The 23626-nt window shown below is 41.6% G+C and overlaps 1 protein-coding gene across 4 annotated transcripts in view; it reads right to left on the reverse strand.

Annotated features, from left to right (window-relative positions):
• dpysl3 (dihydropyrimidinase like 3) overlaps positions 1-18457 on the reverse strand; it is a 44375-nt gene extending 25918 nt beyond the window's left edge. Inside the window, exons 1-2 of one of the 4 annotated variants that reach the window (XM_028595132.1) lie at positions 18364-18457; positions 17720-18094 (exon numbers count right to left, since the gene is read on the reverse strand). In XM_028595132.1, coding sequence (XP_028450933.1) covers positions 17720-18085 — 366 coding nt within the window. In that variant the 5' untranslated portion in view covers positions 18086-18094; positions 18364-18457. Of the gene's footprint in view, positions 1-7653; positions 7838-17719; positions 18106-18363 lie in introns of those variants that run through there. The other 3 variants (XM_028595129.1, XM_028595130.1, XM_028595133.1) reach the window with 3 other exon arrangements.
• Positions 18458-23626: the final 5169 nt, after the last annotated feature.

A 23626-nucleotide genomic window follows, 5' to 3' on the forward strand; every position in this document is an offset into this window, starting at 1 on the left:
CACCGCTGGAGAGTGAAATCAATAAATCTATTAGAATGAATCTAATTTTAACAAGATAAAGTGATGTTTCACCAAATATCAAATGAAGCATGGACAGAAAATGGAGCATTGAGAAAGCTTGACAATTTTTTAAAATTGTTTTATGGATAATAAATACTAATCTGACTAGTGTGTGTGTTTAGGGCAAATAATTTAAACAAATAACTATTAGCAGAGACTTTTACTGCTCTAACCACCACAAATGTTTCTTACTCATCTTTATTTCTGTAAGTGTACTTGATTATGTGTGTGTGTGTGTGACTGTGACCTACTCTCTGCGCTGGGTAAACAGTAGAGGATTTGGTGTTTCAACAAATTCGGAGAGTTGGAGGAGGATTAACTTTAAAACACACATCATGCAATCATCACAACTGAGGTCGACCACAAATGTGCATAACAAAAAAGGTCTGTTCCAAGTTGCTGAAATCAAACAAATGTATACTAAGTCTGTCATTAATCTTAACTGAAACTAAACAGCTGCATGGTTTGGGAAACTGTGTGCTTCCAGCTGCTTTACTCTTGCATTTTAAAATTTGAAGTCATTGGGAAAAAAATAAGTAAGCTATTTTTACCTCACACAACTGCATCCTCCCTCTAGTGCTGACAGGCTCATCTATTCAATGTCTGGCAATGACATAGAGTGAAGTTCAGGTGGAAGAAATATCTTGTCATTTAACTCTTCAGAGAAACAAAGAACCAAACATGAAGCACCTCTCGCTGCACAGGAAAAAGCCATTTTCTCCTCCCCAGGTTCAGCAGCAGTAATCAAAAATAGACGACAGGATGTTATTCTTGTACTACTACGCTGATTTGCAATGACAGCTTTTTTCCACTTCCACCAGACTGGAGGGAGAAGCTCATAAACTGGGATGCAAATTACTAGTAGCCACTTCTCCGTGCTTAATAAGTGGGAATGGTCGTGGAAAACTCCATGTCTATACGAAACAGGCCAAAGGGGCTGAGAGGACATTTGAGGAGGCCTCCATTAGCTGTGACAAAGACCCTTGTGTGGGCGGAGAGGGCAGCATGGAGGCAGGCAGGGACCAGTGGAAGAGGGAAGTCATCCTGAATGTGCACCAGTTCCTCTGCTTCAGCCCTGTTGCCTAGCAAGCAAAAATATTTACTCTTTACCCAAAACTGCACTGGATTTTTTTCACATTCTGGATAAGTGAAAACAATGAGACATATCAATCATAGAAAGATCCTGCTCGTCTGGAATGTTGATTTTGTGATAGGCTGGAGTAGTTTAATGTATTGTAACCATGGCAACAAAAAAAAAAAGAAAAAAAAAAAAAAAAAAAGAAACTCAACATGGATCTGATTAATCCAGACAGGTTGAATTATAAACCCTCTTAGTCAAGAAGTCTGAGAAGTGTTGGTGTGTGACTGAAGTGTGTGTCAAATCACATCTCCACACGACAAACCAAACAGGGGTTGTATTTCCCTGCCATCACAACTGTATATTGGTCGCCATGGTGAGTCGCACAGCAACACCTGGCGGGCCACAGGGTATTTTGTTTGCACTCAAGCCCACTTTGCTGCAGGCTGCGTGGTGATAGCACACTCTGGTGTGGCGGAGCCCTGTTAGGTGCGGTGCGTCAACAGGGGGAACGGGTTTCGTTCCCCGGGCAGAGAGGCCGTGTGGCGGCCCTGTTTCATGCCCACAGATGCTCATTCCAGCTGGAGAGGATTACTGATGACATGTACCAGCCTGGAACAACACTGGGGCTGCTGTGTATGAAGGAAGGGAAGAACCACACCTAGAAATCTGACAGAGCCACTGTGGCTGAGAGCAGACGCAAGGAAACAGCTGGAATAGAATGGGCAGGCATGGAAATACAGAAGGAAAGTCTGGGCGCAAGGAGGGTTATACATGAAGCAGATATAAGGTTGTTGGTGGTACTATGTGCCCGTAGACTCTGAATGATTTATGACATCAGCACTTACTGGGGGAGTTGTTTGTCCACTCACAGAGCTGATATTGTCCTAAATTAATTGAGTATGGATTTTTTTAATTTACTGGTATAGTGTAGATTTTCACTAAGTTAAATAAATATTATAGTTGCTGTCCAGTGATGGAGCAAGCTGCAACTTTTTCAGACCCACCTTTAAAACCTACATGTGTTGCGGATTTTATGGTCAAAAGACCAGTAAAGTATTACCTGCTCTAACTGATGATCGTTTTATCTCAGGCCAATGTACCAATATTATACCATCAGTGGTAAGGTTTTCAGGATTGCAGTATTACAGTTACTAATCAGTTTAAGTTCTAATACTTAAAATGTTCATATCAAACCCCATTTTTGGATATTATTATGCCTTTTTGCCATTCTGATATTGCCTCTGTATATAGTAGTTGACGAACAAGGGATCACATGAACATTTAGTGCACGTACTGGGAGAGATATAGATCAGGGGTCTTCAACGTTTTTTAAACCAAGGCCCCTTTAAGCTATAGTGCAAAGTTTCTGTCGCCCCCAGGAGGAATTCTTTTTTTTTAGATCATTTTTTGGGGCATTTTCAGCCTTTATTTTGACAGGAAAGCTGAAGACATGAAAGGGGAAAGAGGGGGAATGACATGCAGCAAAGGGCTGCAGGTCGGAGTTGAACCCGGGTCCACTGCGTCAAGGAGTAAACCTCTATATATGGGCCCCTGCTCTACAAACTGAGCTATACAGGCACCCCACATGAGGAATTCTAAGTAATGACAATAACACTGTTGGCATGTCCACATGACACAAGCCTTACGTGATTGTGCATGCGCCCCCACCCCTCCTCCACGCAGTTGCTAGCAGCTAAGGAGGACAGGAGGATTAAAAAAGCACGATGGACTCTTCAGAAGAGATAGTCACCGGACGACACAATCTTCTGAACATAGTCATACTGATAAATACAGACAGTTGTGTGGAGCTGATTAATTCAGAGTCAAAGTCTTAATTAGCTTTGTAGCAACTCATTTGGCAATGGCTTGAATGTAACGGAGGTTAATTAATATCAAAAAGTTACGCACTAAAGCTTTAACTGAGAGTAAGATGGAGCAGGGACCCCCTACTACATATGGTATAAAATGATGTTGCATTTTAAATTGGGCATACAGTAATGTAAAGGGCGGACTAAGGCCTTTATATATACCTTTTTTTGCATACTAAGCTATCAAAATAATAATTTTTGGCATGATTTTATAATTCAGGAGTTATTACGCTGCGTTGAAGCGAGCTGTCCCGTCACTGTTCCCGTGGTCAGAACCAGAACCAGAGACGGTACTGACAACATCTGTGTCCCAACAGGTGACGGTACGTCAGCGTGGACAGCAGTGTGTCTGAGTTGCTGACAGATATAAACATGTTGGATGCAACAAAAAAAAGGACGATACCGCCCTGCTGTCTAAATATCAGCATCGGCCATTAAAAAACACATATTGGTCGACCACTAGTAAACAGATTTCGTTCAGAGACATTTGCTGAAAAGACTGATGCTGTTGTTTTATAGGGGGGGCCAGTTTAAACAAATATGTGCATTATATGCATTGTTCTATTGTATTCCTGAGTAGCCAGGTTTTTTTTTTGATTTGATTTATTAGACAGTAACAGAAATAAATGCATAACAAGATGCCATCACAGTGACATTGCACATTTAACAGCACTGTCGAGGATAACACAAGAAAGTTACAAACTTATTTCCATTGTGGTCCTCGTTGTAGTCTGATAAAGATGTCCAGGCAAGCTACAGCTGACTAAAAGGTACCTTGTGTACACTCAACCATATCCAAAATAAATAAATAAATACAAATAAATACAAATATATACATCGGAATAATAAATAAAATCGAATCTAATTAGCATTTAACAACCATTTACCACATGCTCGATTAAAACAACGATCTGACTGGCTTAACTTAATCTCAACTGGGAGTTTGTTCCATTCCATTGCCGCCATGTACAAAAAAGTATTTTGCCCAGAACAGGTCTTAAATCTACACGGAACTATGTCTGTGGCACTACCTCTACTTGAGTAGCTATGAGAGTTTCTAATAAACTTAAAATAATCTTTAAAATAATTTATTCTGTGCCGTTTGAAGTTGAACTTTTATCCTCTTGGGTGTGCTACTGTACCATGTAGTACAGGCATAATCGAAGTGTGGCTGAATTAAAGCATTTGCCAACATTGTTAAAGTTTCTTTATTTAGAAACTGAGCCTTACGAGCCAGAAATTTAATTCTTTGGTTCACTTTTTTGATAACCTTTTGACCCATACTTTCTCCACTCACAGAACTGTCCAAATCACAGCCCAAATATTTAACACAATTTTTTGCTTCAATCTGGATACCACCCAAAGAAATGTTAAGCTCAGGAGTCCTACTCAACCTTATTTTAGAACCAAATAAAATAGATTCAGTTTTCCCCAGATGCAAAGACAGTTTGTTCTCTATCAGCCATTCACTTATATTTTGTAACTCATCACTCAAATGATTCTCAATAACTTTTATGTCCTTATTGGACAACACCAAGGCTGAATCATCCGCATAGAGAAAAAGATTACAATTGCAAGCAGATTTCATATCGTTGATATACAAGAGAAACAACGATGGACCCAGGACACTACCCTGTGGCACCCCACACGTTATTTCTCTTGCCTCAGATAGAGTGCAGTTAATATCAACTCTTTGATGCCTTTCAGTCAAATACGATCGAATCCAATTACATGTCATACTGTTGAAACCTAGGGCTTTTAGTTTAATCAGCAAGATCTGATGGTCAACGGTGTCAAATGCTTTCTGGAGGTCTAGCAATACCATGCCACAAAGTTTACCCAAATCAATCTCTCTTCTTAAATAATCTGTTAGATATAATAAACACGTATCCGTAGAATAAGATGTTCTAAAACCAGATTGCAAATCATAAAACAAATCAGAATTACTAATGTAATTATATATTTGCTCTTGTATTATTTTCTCCAAGACTTTTGAAACGACTCCCAAAATCAAAATTGGTCTATAATTACCCTCTTCTAATTTGCTCCCTTTTTTATATAGAGGAACAACCCTAGCAAGCTTCAGATCTTTCGGAAATCTACCTGACATAATTGAAAGATTAAAAATATGAGTAAGATATGGAGAAATGAATTCTGCAGCATCTTTTAAAAATCTGGCTGATATTTCATCTAGACCAATTGCCTTTGAACACTTAAGTTCATTCAATAACTTTAATACCTCATCCTGTGAAATCATAGAAAGGCAAAAAGAGTCTGCTACAACTCCAAGATTAGAATAATACTTAGACATGACCTCACCATCATATAACCCTGGTTTTCTTGGTAGATTTTCAACTAAGTGTCCAGCTATAGAAGTAAAAAAGGAGTTAAATTTATACGCAACCTTTAGTTGATTTAACCACTCAGGTAACCACTCAAAGCGTGTTTGCTGCCCCCGGTGGTTCATATAGGTATCATTTTGAACTGAATACTGTGACCTGTATAATTAAAAACACACTTGCCATTACCACCAGTTACCACAGGTGTCACCAAATCAACAAGATCAACGGAAACAGGAGAATTACTTCAATCTGATGGAAAAAGACTGGACTACCATAAGAGCAAGTACTAATTTAAGCAGTAAAGCAGTGTGAAAACGGTGCTTCTTTAATACATCATGGTAGAAAGCCAATGAATAAGTCCCCTGTGAACTGAAATGGTGTGAAACTACGTTATCTCTGCTCTTGGTCAAAAACATCAATGAGATACTTTGTACAGCGTTGTAACAGCTGAGTGTCAGTCTAGTTAACATGTTGGTTATAACTGAATGGAGCTTGTCTTTGAGGATAACAACAATCTCCTAAGTGAAAACTTTAACTTCAGTACCCAGATAGCATGTATCTTGAGGCCATCAAACTGCACGAAACACTCATGTTACGATTCTTTCCAGTCTGTGATTTCTTGCCTCAGTACCAAACTATGCAGAGAGGAGACAGATCTTATCTTGGTGAGCTAGTACGGTTTGATGCAGCATCACTTACTGGTTTGATAAGTGTGTATTTTGACATAAAATGTACACCTTTTTCAGGTTAAACACCCCAACATTTTACCTTAAAGAAAGGCTAAAGAAAGGAACACACCCAGTGTCTCTTTGGGGGGTTGGTATCATTGAAATTTCCATCTCTATAATGACTGCGTAAAATATGCCATGGAAAATTCTAGCCCACTTTAGCATATTAGAGACATGCCCTACTTTAAGAGTAATGACATCAAGAGACTGTGCTCAGATGCAGAATACAAGACCTCTACGGCTACAGGCCAAAGCTACTCCAGTCTTCCTAACCCCCCCCCCACCCCCCTCCCCTTTGGTGTAATATCAGCTAAGGAGACGAAACAAAGGCTGTCACCCACAGCCAAGCAACACACCCCTGACTGCAGCCTGAGCTGCAACAATGAAAACTGGAAGGCAGGCATTTCACACACACACACACACACACACACACACACACACACACACACACACACACACACACACACACACACACAGAAGGAGAGCTTTCTCTGCAGTTGTAACAAACACCAGCACCCAGCTGGCTGTGTAACACCAGCCTGCCCTGAATTCAACCTCCACCACTCAATGCTTTGACTGGAGTCTGATTCTTTCTCTTTCCCATGATGCAGGAATACAAGTAACCCATTTCAAGGCCAGCTTATCACAGCTCATCAGAAATGGGCGTGTATTTCCCCCATCTCTATTTTTCTCCACTCACTCTCCTCTGCACCAGCCTGCAACATGAACAGTACTAGATCATGTCTGCAGCCTGCAGGGGACACATGGAAATAATGAGCTGATGCACAAGGATTGCAAATTATTTTACACTACTCACTTTTGTTCAATGATTGCCAACCATATAACTACAGAAGGACATTATAATTAGGCTATGCTATCAGGATACTTTGAAGTAGGCCTATGTCACTTAAAAACACTGTGTATCAAAATGGCGAGAGAAACTGATTGAAAATAATCAATTAAGGCCGAAATAATCTCATTAAGAGAGAAAGGGCCGTACAGATTCTTGTCAAAATGGCTAAAACGTGATTTTAATCGCTTCATGCGCATGGAAACAAAATATTTATTCATTGTTTGCAAAATGTAAAGGGGGTGTAGGGGGGAATAGGTAGCATCTAAAGCACATTAATGCCATTTTGTAGATATTTATAATAGTATATGCCACTAAACTACATTTTAAAATGTTCATTAAATACCATAAACTCACAGTTATACACTGCAGGCAGCAGAAATACCTGCAGAAACCTGACAGTGGTTTTAATGGGCGAGCCGGCTCGCCACACGCATGGAGCCCCTCAACAAAGAAGATGCAGGACACCTTTAAGAAAACGCCTCATCTCTCTGCCTGGCTGTCACTATGGCAGCCAGTCATGCCATTTCATAGCTTTAATTTTTTCCCAGCGGCTTCCTGCGGTTAAGTCTGACAATAAAAAGAAACAGTCGTGCTGGTTGGCCGCATTTATGTTTATAATGCATCGCTGTGAAACGGCAGCGCGACACACTAACGCAGTGATCTGCAACAGCAGGCATCAAAGTTACACAGCCAATGAAGCATAAATAACTATTTTACTTACTGTGATCTTTGGGATGTTCTTTTTTCCTTGGTAAGACATTTTTCGTTCGATTCCACCTTTAAAAAGCAAGCTTTGAAATACGGTATTCCCTCTTTACGGATGCTGCAGCGGCCCTCGCCTGGATGGGAGCTTCAGGGAATGGTCGCCACTCTGTCAGTGCGATGTAAAGTGCTTCGCGGAGCGCCTGTGGTTCAGCCACCCGGCCCCTCCCTCAATCGGCTCAATTGGAAAGAAGCGGTGTCATAATCTTCCCACCTGAGGGCGCAGTGGAGCAGCTGCTAAACAGCCTGCATCCAGTTGTCCGCATTACTGGGCTGCCTGTCGCACATTTTTCTTGCACAGCAAATATATGTGACATTAGTCATTATGGATTATTGAGAGATTGTTCTTGCCTCAAAAACAGCAAATCATTCTGAACTATATATAATAGTTAAGCACCAACAGCAGGACATAATCCCTGCAGGGTATAAATTACTATCATACTCAAACTTGTCGTCCTCACTATCAACATTAGGTAGTGAAATGATATGGCTACTTTAAAATCCTATTGCACGTCTGCAATACTGTTCACCATATAGACATACACTGAATGAATAGACTATTCAAATACATTAATTAATTGGGCTGTTGATAGAAAAGGATAGGATATGACCAAATGTGTTTTTTTAGGGAATTTTAATAAATAAACTCAGGATCACATGCTTAAATAGAAACCGTAGGTTATATAAGATTCAAGTAGGTTAAGAATGTACATCTTTACCAATAATTACCTACAGATTGTGTTTTTCTGAACACAAAGGAGGGGCAACATGGTGTAGCAGCTGTCACAGAGCCTGCCCACCACATTACACACCCCACATGTCTACTCACCACGAGACACACACACACACACACACACACACACACACACACCCCCCACACACACACACACACACACACACACACACACACACACACACACACACACACACACACACACACCCCCACCCAGCCATGTGTCTCTCTATTGTTTGAACCTAAAGTGGATCCCCCTTCACTCCACCGGTCATTTTCTCCACCACTCCCATTCTCAGCACAACTGCACCCATAAAGAGGTATGGGACATGCACATGACTGAGGGCGTGCCTGTGTGTGTCTCTATCTATCTACCTATCTAGATATATAAAAATGTGTGTCTATATATATTTTTCTTTTATTATTTATAGACACACATTTTTTAATTCAATTTCTTTGTTTTTAAGAAATAGTTTATTACAACATAAAAGATACAGTTTTAGTTTAAGGTTTAGTTTTGTTTTATGTGTGAGCTGTATTGAAAAAGCATTAGCCCTGTGATTAATATACTGTAATATGCTGACTATCTCACAACAAACACTTGTCAGACACTACATGTAATTTCTTCTCTTGCATCCTGCAGAATTTCAAAAAAGGTTTCATTATCAAATATCTTTTTGTGTCAATGCTTCAAGTGTGTGTTTCCTACACCTTCTGACCCTGAACAATTATCGACAATCACAAATTTTACATATTGAGAGGAGATGTGCTTTAAATTTGTATATAATTGTTCAAGTAAATCAATAGCCACTGATTGTTTTCTTCCTGCCTTTGGCTGCAAGAGGATGCAGCGCCTACATGCTGACATGTCCTTTCATGGCAGGGAGGCAGTAAGGCATTACCTCAGCATTCCCAGGCCTTGGAGAACGCATTAACAACACACTTCCAGTTTGCAGGCCTGCTATCTCTGCAGACCACATTAACGTAAGTTATGACTATAACTATGGCTCTATGAGACCGAACGATGACCGTCACCACAGTCTTACCTTGAATGATACAATCCCTCAACCTATCCTCGAGACATTATGTCAACAAAGTCCTGTGACTGACCTTAGGAGGCTTGGCCACCGTCCATAAGAGCATCTAGGTGGCCACGCCTCTTCCTCTTGCCTGGAACGCCTGAGCCCGTTCTGAGCGACAAGAGATGGTGACGGTCATCGTTTGTTTTCATAGATCCATACATGCATCCATACACAAATCAGCCAGTTGTCCAAATAAGGAAGGACTTTCATCCCTGACAGTAGAAGAGAAGACAAGGCGGCCCCTACCACCCGGGTAAACACCCTTGGTGAGAGGGACAGGCCAAATGGCAGGACCTTGAACTGGTACGCTTGTCCCTGGAAGGCAAACCGAAGGAAAGGCCCGTGGTCTGGGCAGATGGGCACGTTAAAGTATGCATCTTTCAGAGCTATGGAGGTGAACCACTCTCCTTTTTCTATGGATTCCAAGACCTGATTTGTGTTCAGCATTTTGAAAGGCAGAACCTTTATGAAGGCGGTTAACCACCTTATGTCCAAGATGGGGCGCAACCCACCATCATTCTTCGGAAAAAGGAAATACGTGGAATAAAAGACAGCGAGCTGTTTGCTGGGATCGACTTTCATGATCGCATCCTTCAAAATCTCCTCTGTTAAAAACCGAGCCTGGACCGGGTCTCTGGCGATGGTCTTTGCGGACCCGCGTGAAAGGAGGGGGACCGCGCCGAAACTGAATTCTGTTCCCGTTTGATACCGTCGCCAGTACCCACGGATCTGAAACTTTTCTCACCCAGCTGTCCAGGCATAGCTGGGGATGAGTTCCCGGTGGCCGCCCCCATACCCCTAAGGGTTACCCACATGAGGGTCTGAACCTCGGGGGACGTTCCTCTGAGGTATACCTCTGGCAGGGGGGCGGGGCCAAAACCCTTGCCAGCGTTGGGATGGCTGTCTGTTACCACCACCAGGGGGCGAGAATGCCACATTTTGCTGCCTGCCATACCCCCAAGCGGGCTGGTGCGGAGGCTGGGAGCCCCTGAGCTTATATCTGGCAACAGCAGCTCTGCCGAATTTGCGTTGGACACAAGCCCTAGTTTGCCCGAGAATGTTTAGCCCTATCCAACAAACCCTGGGAGTCAGTATGAAAAAGCCTGCCCCGGAACAATCGGCATATTCACAAGCTTTTTCTGGATATTCTCCGGCAGAGACGTTTCGCTAACCAAACATGCCGCCGTGATATCATGGCCGACAACATAGTAGCCCAATATCTCTCATTAGCTGAGAATGGGTAACAAGGGCGGAATCTATGAGATTCATGGTATCCCTGTCATAGGGATTGGCAGTCTTCCTAAGGGCCGCCAATAAAATGGCAAGCGCATTACCAGAACAAGCCGCTCATGTGGCTGCATTGTAGGTCCGACACACAGTCTTATTGCACTCTTTAACCGGACAGTGCGGAGTAGCCGTCACACACTCCAGACCCAGAGACGTCATAGCCGCATTTCCCGTTCAACGGGAGGCATATCCCCCATACCAGTGCTGGGAGCATATTGTACTTTAGCCAATCTCTGGCAGTCTGCATTGAATAGAGAAGCCCCACTAGGGGTGCTCCACGCACAGGAACCAACACCGATTGCTGAGACTGGGAGATGCCTGCCCACACTCCATCCACCGGAGAAGGGGGCACAGTCGGGACATCAAGACCCACAATTTTTGCCGCACTCCTGACCTTGGAGATAATATCCATGGGTGAGGGCTCACTGTCACCCATGTTGGTCACAGTGGACAACCAACCAAATCGCAAGGAGTCAAATTGATCAGACTCAGCTGCATCCTCAGCCTGCCCTCCACTCCCAAAAGGGGAGGCCGGGGCATAAAGGGAGAGGGCGTCAGGGTGATCACCATCATCCCACTGATAGGAAGGCAACCAGTCAGGGGAGGAATCCCTCGAGGGTCCCGGCTCCGACGCGGTTCTTGCCACAGAACGCTGAGGCTCAATCTTACCTAACCTATCAGACAAACCACGTATGGCAGCCAGGATCCGTGACTGAGAGTCCCAGAACCCTTGTGGACCGAACCGGGCTATGAGAAGATCGGGGAACATGTTGTGTACCCGCACATCTGGCTCTCAGGATGCGCTCCTCCACAGGCAGCTCCAGCGCAGCTGCACAAGGATTCTCAATGTTCTCCAATAAATGTGCCACACCCAAACAAGAGGGGCATTCACGATGACCATCACGGGTATCCATGACCCCCCGGCAAAAACGGAGTGTAATGCCATCACTTTGTTATTTGTAGTTTTTGCGAACAGAAAACAAACAAATATCAAAGCACAACGGCTAAGTATAGCACACACTTGAAAAGCACCCACCGTATACACTCTACGGCAAAAAATGGGGGAGGAAATCAGGTACCCAGACACTGCGAACAGGGGCTAAGGGCAATACAAACAGTATGTTTTAAAGTAGGCTAGCTGCTAACTAAGCAGTCTCATTAAATGAGAAACTTAAATGTATCTTACAATCAGGGAAAGAAAAAACTCAAACAAGTCGACCCGAGGCACCCACAGGGAAAACGGGGCTCACAGGTTAACAGCTTTAATTCCAACAGAAAAAGCAAAAAACACACCTCCCCCATACAATGTGCGCGAACGCACGACGGGGGGATGGGGGGTACTTAACAAACCCCACTCACTGCAGACAGCGAGCAAATGGGAATTAATTGAAATCAATTAAAAAGGTTTTTACTCCTGTAGAGAAAAAACAACCTGAACAAACAAGCACTTACACACAGCACTTAGCCGAAACTGCTAAAACTAAACCAGAGCACGTTTTTTCTCCCATCCCGGAATGCTGTGGAGGTGGGTCTGGCAAAGCAAGACTACAGAAGACATAATAATAACAACTGTTTGACAGGCTGAGTAGTACTCCCCATGACTCTGACCATTAATTGTAAAATTGGTGGAGTACCTCTTTAACTACTGGGCATTGAAGCTCTCTTTGCAGACTTACTTTGAATCAGGATTATAAGATTAAAATCTTTAACATACCGCAGCTTCAATAACTAGCCCAAAGGGATGTCTTCATAATTTAATAATTATACTTGTTTTCAAATGTTTCAATGCGTATATGGGCCTGTATGTTTACTGTGTGCGTGTGTGTTTGCGTGTGTGTGTGTGTGTGTGTGTGTGTGTGTGTGTGTGTGTGTGTGCCAGAGTGAATGTGTGTATAAAGAGCTACTTCCTGTCTGACTGCCACCATGCAGGATAACAATGAGGGGGAGGGGGAGGAGGGGGGGGGGGGGGGGGACATCTGGCCAACCACTCCCCATTATTCACTCCATTACTGCAGCTGATTGCATTAATTAGCTCACCAGACAGGAGAAAACCAATCAAATCTCTAATTATGATCATTATTCTTTACTACTACAACATCAATACAAGATTATTAAATATCAAAAATATTTCACCAAAGCCAAAAAAATAACCACACACAAACCCTAACAATTAACAGACTATAACGTGACTATAACTCAACGTGAAACTGATGCACTTGAAAAAAGATGTCAGACCTCATGATCAGTCAGCTTTTCTGCTTGTCATTAGTTTGCATGAAAATGTTCACGTTAGGCAAGACAGTACTTGAGGATGTGAGAGGAGTAAGCGTGTCCTGACTCTGTTGTCAGTCTGATGTCCTCAAACAGTTCTCAAACAAAGCAAAAAATTTCACTCAGCCTTACTCACTGTCTGTTGATTTCTGCTGAATCATATTGTCTCTCAGGAGGTGCAATACTGCAGTTCAGGCCACAAGGAAGAGGGGGGGAGGGGTTGGATGTCTACTGTACATAAACACTTAAGGAAAAAGATAATTGTATTTGAACATGATCATCCATCATGATGGACTGTGGTAGTAAATTCTGTGGTTACATTTAGAAGTCAGGAGAGAGAGAAAGTAAATATATTATTAGGATAATGGGAAGATTCAAGAAGGTAAGTAAGGGTGTGTGCACCGGCCAAGTCCCAAACTGTCTGCTGTCAGGCTGTGAATCATTAATAGCACAGGAATCACTGAGGTATTATTGATAAGGATAAACCTTTCAAGCAAAAACATCTACTTGAGATAGTTTATCAATATTGGTGTCTTCAATCAGTCCCTGTAGGAGCCACATATTAAATGTTGTTTATGGTCTGAGCAAATGAGCAAATTTTGTGTTGGATGCAAGTTTACACACACACACACACACACACACACACACACACACACACACACACACACACACACACACATCAGTGTATCATTAAACACAATATCATAAGGTACAATGATCATATACAAGCCACGTGAAATGGGGAACCCCAAATAAGCTACTAAAAGCTTTTCGGAGGGGGCCCGATAACAATAAACAACAACAGATAATATACAAACCAAAAACTCAATGTACCATAGACACAAAATAGACAATACAAAATACAACAAAATACAGATACTTAGACCAGACTAAGACATACTTAGACTAACATAGACACATACTACAAACAGACAAACACTCCCAGCAAAAAACTATAGCATTTAAAGAATAATCAACAATTTATTGATTATTATATTGTGCACTTATACTGTAGGTGGTTGGCGTTTTCATCACGGTTTGAGCGGAAGTGATAACATATTTGTTTGCTTCGCCTGGGTTTTTTTGGGCTTTGACAGAGAGGAGGTGAGCCTGGGAGCGAACACTTTCTGTTGACTGCTGCACTAATGCACTTATTTTGACTCACAAAGTAACTTTACATTTGGTAACTGGCTAACTGCAGTGCTAGTTGTATTTTACGTGTGGAGGAATAAATCACAGTGTTTAGTCCCTCGTGGCAGTACTTTGTTAGACTGCTTACAGCCGCAACAGTCCCCTAGCATTAGTCTTGTTGTCTCACAACAGGTCTGTCACTCTTCTGCTTGCTGCTGAGTCTCCAATGAACGTAGGGAGACAACAGAGGGCAATAAGAGATCTGCCACCACAGCAGAAACAGCAGCAGACAGTCTTGTGTTACCAGTGTGGTTAGACTTGGATCACGCAGTATTGACGTTGTAGAGACAATAGGTGGGACTTGCATGAAATGGCAACACAATGCCAGACACAACAAGTTATTAAGTAGACTTTAAGTGCTAATCCTTTCTAATGAATGTTTCTTTTTCTTGTCAGTTTTTTGGCCATAATGGCTTCTGCTGCCAAATTCATAAATGCTCCACACTATCAGCGCTGATTAGGTGTTTCTCTAGTGCAGGGGTCTTCAACAATTTTTAAACCAAGGACCCCTTAACTGAAAGAGAGATGGATCCGGAACCCCCTACTACTAATATTGTCTAAAATGAAGTTGCAAATTAAACTTGGTGTAGGGCGGCCTAAAGCCTTTATACATTCCTTTTTAGTGCATAGAATACTAAGCTTTTAAAATAATAATTTTTGGCATGATTTTATAACTTATCTTTTAATGTTACACATACATTTGGCACAGTGAATCTTTAGGATTAACTGTATCTGTGGATGGCTATTTTAGTGACCTATAGGCCAGTATGCCTATCATCAGTGGGGATTTATATTTGCTAATAATATGTTGGATTCATGTTAAGAGATTTTTATTTTTTGACAAAAAAATTTCAAAAACAATAATTTGGAGGCCCCCCTGCAGCACCTCTGAGGACCCCTAGTGGTCCTGGACTCCCTGTTGAAGATTTCTGATCTAGCAAAATAAACAGGGCCTACAATAATGTGTAGGGCAGCCTAAGGCTTTTATACATACCTTGTTAGTGCATAGAATACTAAGCTATTAAAATATTTGTTGCCATGATTTTATAAATACTGTTTTATTTGTTAAAAATACATGTGGCACAGTGAATCCTTAGGATTAACTGTATCTGTGGATGGCTATATTAGTGACTACAGTACCTTATCTACAGGCCAGTAAGATCATCATCCTTTTTTTCACAAATAGGCTGATTTATAGATTTGCTAATAATATGGTGGATTCATATTAAGACATTTAAAATTTTGAAAAGGCTTTTAAGAAATTAACAATAATTTGGTAGCCCTGCTCTAAAGCAATACATACCATGTAGTGACATTCTAAACATGATTACATCAAACCCAATCACTGCTGCTGCTGCGGCTGCTGCTGAGGATTTCAGACCGGAGTTGATGTCAGGCTGATGAAACCTTTATGCATTTCTGCAGGCAATTACATTTAATAGATTCTATTTGACTGTAATACACGGCATATTGTATTACATCAGATCATTCCATAATGTTTAACTCTTTCCTGCTTCTTATAAAAATCAATTTGCCCCATTCATGGGTTATATGATGTGTATGTGGCCTGCCCTGCAATGACTAACTAGTAATCATCTTCACTTTGTCTAATGCCATCTTCTCTCTCTGAGCCAAAATTGTAAGAGTGTGTGTGTGTGTGTGTGAGTGAGAGAGAGAGAGAGAGAGAGAGACAGAGCTAGAGAGAAAGAGAGATACATGAATCATCATTTTTTTTAGTGTGTGCCTGCTTGATGGCACATGCAAATATTATCAGCCAATTCTTCTTTTTCTTCCATACACCTTTTTGCCAAAAACAAATCTGCACATACTTTTGTAGTCAGATACAAATATAATTCTTCAAAACAGGTGGCATGATGAGAAAAGGTTATGTGGTATGGTTTTGTGGTACTTTCAACAACATTTTGAACTTGAACATTCTTAAAACAAATGCACTCTTGATGTCATCAAGAAAGGATTGAAAAATATGTTTTCTGCAGGAATAATGCAAAAGACAGACCTAGACTTGCACTCTATGGTGCTGAAAAAATCAAACCCTGCCTCTATAAGAAGACATTTTGACATGTCACAGTCAGTACAACAATCCTGCAGCTTTATTGTTTTAACCTGTATCTAGTGTGCCTATCCGCTGTGTTAATGACATGCTATATGTCAAGTTTAATTAGATTATTCGGCAGCCGGATGCACTAGGTCAATATAAGCTGTTCAGATTTCTTTTTGACATACTCAAATGTTTCAGTTGCATTTGGTGTTACATATCTAACCTGTGTGAATCACCTTGTTTATGCATGCACGTTGCAACAAACTACAAACCTGGATGTAGTTCTCATACTAATATGATTTCTCTCAGTACCATGTCTTGTTATGTCACTGTCTTACATTGTAATTGATCTAATGGACCTACAGGTGTCACAAATAAATAGCAGTCAGCATGTTGCTAAATGTGTGGGCAACACTTGTTGCATTAACCCCCCCTCCCCAGTATAATATTTAGCATCATGGTCGCCAACTCATGGTTTCACTAAAACAGAACTGATGTCTGCAGTGGACCAGACTTGTAGCCATGACAGACATTTTCATTTGTCCAGCCTTGAGGCTTTCCAGTCATACTCAGTGTGGCTTTGGTTGCTTGAGTCTTTTTTTCTTCTTAATTTTATTGTCTTCACACATTGGATGGATCTTCCTGCAGAATTCTGTTGATGAATGTTGGCAGTGGATGGTAAGTCTGTCTCATTCCCCACTTATTTTTGCAAGCACTGTGTAGTCCCCCCACATATACCTTAAAAACTAATTTTGTTAGCTGAGATACGATATGTTCTCCACTCCAACTCTGTGGCTGTTTGGCCATTTCTTTCATGTTGTATGGGGTTCTATGACATGCATTATAGACTGATTACTTGTTAATGTGCTGTATCTATTTGGCAATGCTGTTAAATAATCTGTATAATTTCTTTAGGTAGATTGATATTCTTTAGTGAATAATTTGATATGTCATATAGTGATGTGGCAGTGTGACACATCCAATCAACAATTAAGGGTCTCATCCCTATTTTAGTTCACAAAAGCCGTAGGCATTAGTTTATATGCTTTGAATAGGTGGTCGATGGAGAGATTTTAAATTATTTAGGTGTAGCCCACAGCTTGACAGCATCAGGGTCAATTTGTGAGTCAGATAATCGTGCTAGTTATTTGCAATTTCAAAGGTTGTAAGCCTGTATATTGTACCTCTACATAGTTCATTCACTTAATAATATTAATGGGATATTTTGCTCAGCATTGAAGCATCATTAAACATCACTCTTTAAAAAAAAAATAAAAATAAGGTTGCTACCAGAAGAGAAAAGCTCAAACTAACAGTCAGCGGTGACACACACTGTAGAAAACACTCCTGTCATTTCCACATGCTGCTGCCATTCACGCAAAAGTTACCGTCTTCTTCTTACCTTTTCATGTTCCAGGTTCTGCAACACTTCTTTACCGCCGCTGGTTGTGATCTCAACCCGAGCTGAGTCTTTCTCTCCTCGCCTGTTTGCTGCGGGACTTTCCACACCAGGGGACATCTTGTTGTCACTCGCCGGGCTCTTCGCCTGCTGACCGGTCTCTCGTTTGGCGGTCCTTGGGGTGCGGGAGCCCCTCTGGCCGACGCTCAGGGCATCAAAGTCTATGGATTTACTCTCAAATGCGCCCTCGACGCTGCTAAACAAGCCGCCGTATTTCTGCCGGGGCACCTGGTCAGCCGTGCCGGGCCGGGCGAGATAAACCGGCAGGTCGTCCTCTGCCTTGTCCCAGTTTCCCCTGCGCTCTGCCATGGTGGAGCCCTGCACAAGTGACCAAGAAATACGGATAAACTAGTGCTGAAGTGGGGTGTGTGTGTGTGTGTGTGTGTGTGTGTGTGTGTGTGTGTGTGTGTGTGTGTGTGTGTGTGTGTGTGTGTGTGTGTGTGTGTTTGTGTGTGGTGCTGTGAGGTAGCCTGAGCAGACAGGCAGTCAGGAGTTGAGTTAAAGCCAGAGGTGGCCTAATGCATAGCTAGGACATGGTTTCTGTCAGAGTTTAGAATGAGTTTATTGGAATAGTAGTGGAACCCTACCTTTATTGCGAATACCGAGACAAATAGCACCCAATTCTCTCTATCTGATGTAGTTTAATTTAGCCGTATACAATAGTCAACATATTATATTCGTAGGTCGCCAATGTTCAGCAGTTCCAAAAGTCTGCGAGCTTAAATATCGAAAAGAACTAATTGGACACACGTGTGCACTCTGGAGTGCAAGGTGCGGGCGGAGCTTTCCACTTTGTCGCTGTCCTTTCAGCACCACTTAAGACATTTGATATGTAACTATAGCTACACCTGCGCTCTCCGTGTAAACCTCCTGGCTAAAGAGGAACCCACTCAAAGTAGGCTAGAGCTGGGGTTTCTTTCTAGTGCTTGTCTCTGGGCCTTCAACGGCGACACCTCCGTGGTGAGTACTCACGCCAGCACAAATGAGGCAGGATCGTGTCAGCAGCGCAGAGAGACAAGCATCTTTCAGGCAGCAGGTCTCAAACTGAGAGACTGCTGAGTCGAGAGGGCAACAGGAGTCAACACCAGGAGTCAACACCGTCACTCAGTTACCAGGGATGCAATTATATAATAGCTGTATATCAGCACAAGTTTCACAAGTTTGAGTGGGGTCAAAGTAGTCTCACTCGGTCTTTTTGTTTGTCTTCATTTTCCCTCCAGAAACTCTTTCCAAATAACCTATAAAGTTAAGGACAAGGATTCTGCTCCTGTACTAACCACTTAAAAATAAAAACAACTACATAATACATATATACTGTATGTTATGTGCCTCATGTTTTTAAGTAGGAACACTGATTTGCTGTCATTAGTAGAATCACATTACACTTCGAATTCATCGCCTTTTGTACTGTTAAAATTCCACTTAGAAACTGTTGAAATGGAATGAAAGTTGAAAGAATAATGGCAGTTCTGTCTGGTGCAGTATGAGGATGGCTTTGGTTTCACTGGTGAAGGTTGAGGCTTGGTGGACATTTTCATCAACTGGATTAGAAACAGCAAGCCCACTGCCTCCCAGATCCCATTGAAGTGTTAAGTGTGTGTGCCTGTGTGAGTCCACAGAGATGTGAAATAGTTTCAAGGTCAGTCGGCTATAGTGAAATCAAAGAGGCCACATCCTCAGGTCTCACCTAACAGGTTGTCATCAACTGACATGAAGCCTTGGATGTTTTTCAGACAGGGAGCCACTTCATGGGGTACGGCAGTCGAGCCAGCATCCAGTATTTCCTACGGTGCTCCTGCAGAAGAAACTCATTCAGACATGGCAACCAAACTTTAACTTTCAAAAGAAAAGTATTGGTATATTTGTAAGCCAGAGGAGAACATCTACATCTCTCTGGCAAAATGTCTGGCTGCAGTGAGGAAATTATTGCAAGAAATAAATATAGTATCGGGCAACATTTCCCCTCTAGTTCAAATGCTTGTTGCTCTCAAGATGTCATTGTTCTTCTGATAGTAACATGTGCATTACATGTGTTGTTATTTTGTTTCATAGCAGCTGACATTACCTGTTTGACAGATTTTCTTTCACTGACATTCATAGAAAGCCTATGATTTAAAATACATGGGAGAAAAAAAAAGAATGGTTGAGCACTATATTTTGAAAAGATGGCTTAGTGGAGTATTTTTCAGGGGACTAAAGCTGAGTAAAATATGATAAGTAACTCTATTTCCACAAATTATTTGCTGAATATCACTGTCGCAGTTCCTGTGGTTCTGTTGGCAATCTAGCGCAGCAACTTTCCAGGCCAGCAGAAACCTTCCCTCACATGAATGTGATTAAAGCATCAAGGTCTGTGGAGATGCCAAGATCCCACTAAAATTCCCGGCCTCTGTAATTCTATGGTGACTTACTGAGTCTTTGTTTCATGGCTGTCCTGTCCCCTTTTCCTACAGCATGTGTGTGTGTGTGTGTGTGTGTGTGTGTGTGTGTGTGTGTGTGTGTGTGTGTGTGTGTGTTGTGTTTATACAGTAAATAATGCTGAAAGAAAGGGGACAAAACCAAAAAATTGACAGCCTTCTTTAAATTTTCACCCGTGCTGTCTCTTTGTGTTTTGGCTGGGCACACATTCACACACTAACACCGACCAGTTCAGATGACTTTAAAATAATTGAATATGATGTGAGAGAACAAGGACAGTGCTTAAAGGCTAGTGCAGATGTTTGTTTTTAAAACTGCACCCTTGTTTTTGACTGTGATCTGGACAGAGCAGGCTGACTGGGAGGCAGTGGAGCCATCAGCTCATACTGTCTGGCTTTCAATGTCGGTGATGTCACGATAGCTGCAAACAATAAAAAAAAAAAAACATTCAGTCAGTTGTTTATTTCATTTAGGAGGATTTTTCTGTGGTTCACTGTCAAAGTTAATCCCCTCTGATCGTAAAGAAAGACAATTCATTCAGAGTTCATAATGGGTTGTCTGGTATTTTCCAGCTAATAATGACCAAAGATTTGGCATTGCACCTTTTGAATGACATCCTGTGACAAGGCTGTTGTGAAGAAGCTCACTAAAAGGATATTGTCTAGACTTAATGATGCTTTTAAAACAATGATGGCGGCAATGCTGGAAAAAGCAGGAGACTATCCCCCATCTTCATATTAAAAATTGATGTAAGGTAGGTCAGCTAGTAAAGTGAATGTCCCCCATAAGAAAACAGCTCTAATATTGCCACCAGCTTTAGTGCATGTTCATCCAGGCATGATGGAATGACAGTAGATAGGACAGAGTTTGGCAAATGCACACTTAGTGGTCTTCATGGATTTGGCACAAAAGGCCTAACGGCTAGTGAGACCTTTAGAGAAGTGGGTAAGTGGGCCACTGTTCTACAGGCAAGTCAATAGGAGTTATGTGCCATCTAAGCCAGTCTACCAGTTGAATTATAGGATACAACTACGTACATGCATCACACCCACTGTATCTTTGGTGGCTTTGGTTGGCTCATCTTCATTTGAACTTTCTTTCTGGCCTCTGCATGACACTAATTTATTATTGTATATTCATTAGAAACTGAGAAACAGCAACTGTACACTTTTCCGTTTAAATTTCACATCAACACTGAGCAGTAGAAGCGCAGTAGCCCACAGTCACCAGCAGCAGTGAACCTTTGGCAACATGCACAAGATGATCAGGAGAGAGCAAAGACAAAGGCTTACACTCAAGACTCTTATTTTGGATGCCTGGATGAAGCCAAATGAGAAAGAAATAGCAAACTGAGGTCAATGCTGCGGGAGAAAAAACACAACTTTGCTTTGTTCTTCATAGCCTAATGCTGGAAGTTTATCCTTACTCTCACTATAAGATGAAAAAGCAAGCGATTCGCCAGTCTCACATGTTTAATCGGTGTATGAGCCATGAAGTCAGTGTTGCTAAGCAGCTGAACAGAGCAGACTGGGCAGCTGCATCCGCCTGGGATGGTTTGGCTGCTGACCAGCTGCTGCTGAAATGAGGTTAAAGCGCCGCCGAGGATGTACTTCCAGACATTTGAATCTTGTATCTCTTACAGCAAGGCGGGCTTTCTAACACACAATGACACAGGGGGTTTCACGTCACCCAGAATGGCTCGTAATTAGAATCGAAGTTTGAAACCGTCCCCCCCCTTTCAGAGTTGTGTCAAATGGTTTTAGCTGAAGCTCTGTGCTGAAACAGCATCTACAGTAGACGTTCTGACAAGGAAGCACATTTATTTGCACATGAAAAAAATGTCTTTTCGAATGTGTTCAGTAACTGAGAAAATGCATGAGTTAATATAGATCGCAGAAACAAATGGCACGCTAACTCTTTTCACTGGACGTTTTTTTCATTTAAGACTTCATGTTCATTTAAAAAAAACGGTTTTAGAAGGCAGTTATTCAGTCAGTGCATACTATAACTTCTGAGAGTGACCTCTGTGTGGGTGCTGAAAGGAGGACAGATAGAAGTGCTTTTATGACAGACATCCCTTGGCATGACTGGTGTACAACGCAAAACCTGGCTCGACCTCTCTTCCGGCTTGGCAAGGACAGTCAGGACTAAAGTGAAAAGACAGACTGTTATCCTGGATTGACCCCGCTCTGTATCCAGCATTACCACAACAACAACAAAAATCCTTTACTGCTTCAGTGTAGGAAGGTTTTATGATTCTCATAATATACCACAAGTCATAAAACTGTCTCATAACACTGAGCACTTGTATGTTTGAGCTGTTTTCTGAATGAATTTAGAAAAACCTTTTCAAATATCACAGAAAATAATGACATTTGCGTGGACCTGTATCAGCGAAGGATGTACTAGCAGTAGCTATGCTATTTCTGTCAGCGCACATCAAATGGAAGAACCAGTCACAGCTCATAGCCTATTTCCCAATTCCTGACTTGGAGTCAGCAATATGGTGCAACACAAACAGTAAAACAGTGCATGTTGTAAAATGAAATCATTTAAACAAAGATACCACAGAATATCGAGATTGATAAATGATGAGGGTTGAACGTTCATCCTAGACCTTTGATACAGTGGATGACAAAACAAATCCATGTCTCTGAACATATTAAAGCAATACCAAGCCTCCTATTAAATGGATCTTTTGCGGCAGACGATTGTGTGATACAATTGAAAGCTCCAGAAAAGTTACTAAGGACTTTGTGGTCAGTCTGTTTTGTCAATCAAGATTATGATTATTCCACTTGCTAACTAATGAATGCCAAAAAGTAATATACTGAGACGTGGATAACAAATACGGCACAGATCATAAGTACATGTATAAATAAAAAAATAAAAATCTTCATACTGTAATCTAATCATTTTAAACAGAATGTTAAAAATGAGTTTCTTCCCAGCAATGCTTCAATGCTCACCTTCAACATGCCTGTAATAATGATGTGAAAAGAAGACAATTCATTCTTTAAGGTCAAAGGCCATGTTTTTTTTATTTTTTACAGCATTACTCCTTTTTCGGTTTCTGTAATAATCCAGACGCAAGTAGGAGGGGTTAAATTCTCATTGGAAGACAGACAGGGTAAAGACTAAAAAAAATCCTCTGTGAAATAAAGACAAAATATATAGATATTACATAATATCGACCGCCTGATAAAAAAAAAAGTTAAAAAGAACATACACGGGGGAAGAAAGGGAAAGTGCATTTAAGGCAACTGCTAGTTAGCTGAGTTTGCACAAAAATAGTCTCAGTCATTCCCCTTGGTAAAGTGAATGGAGGAGAGGGGTGGGGGGTCATAGTTACTGTCCGCTATGTAATGAGATGCCTAGATACCCTACACCTGTGAATGGAGCCAGAGGGGCACTATGATGGCAGATACACTA

Source organism: Perca flavescens, chromosome 13, assembly GCF_004354835.1.
Source record: "Perca flavescens isolate YP-PL-M2 chromosome 13, PFLA_1.0, whole genome shotgun sequence".
In the NCBI taxonomy this organism is placed as follows: Eukaryota; Metazoa; Chordata; class Actinopteri; order Perciformes; family Percidae; genus Perca; species Perca flavescens.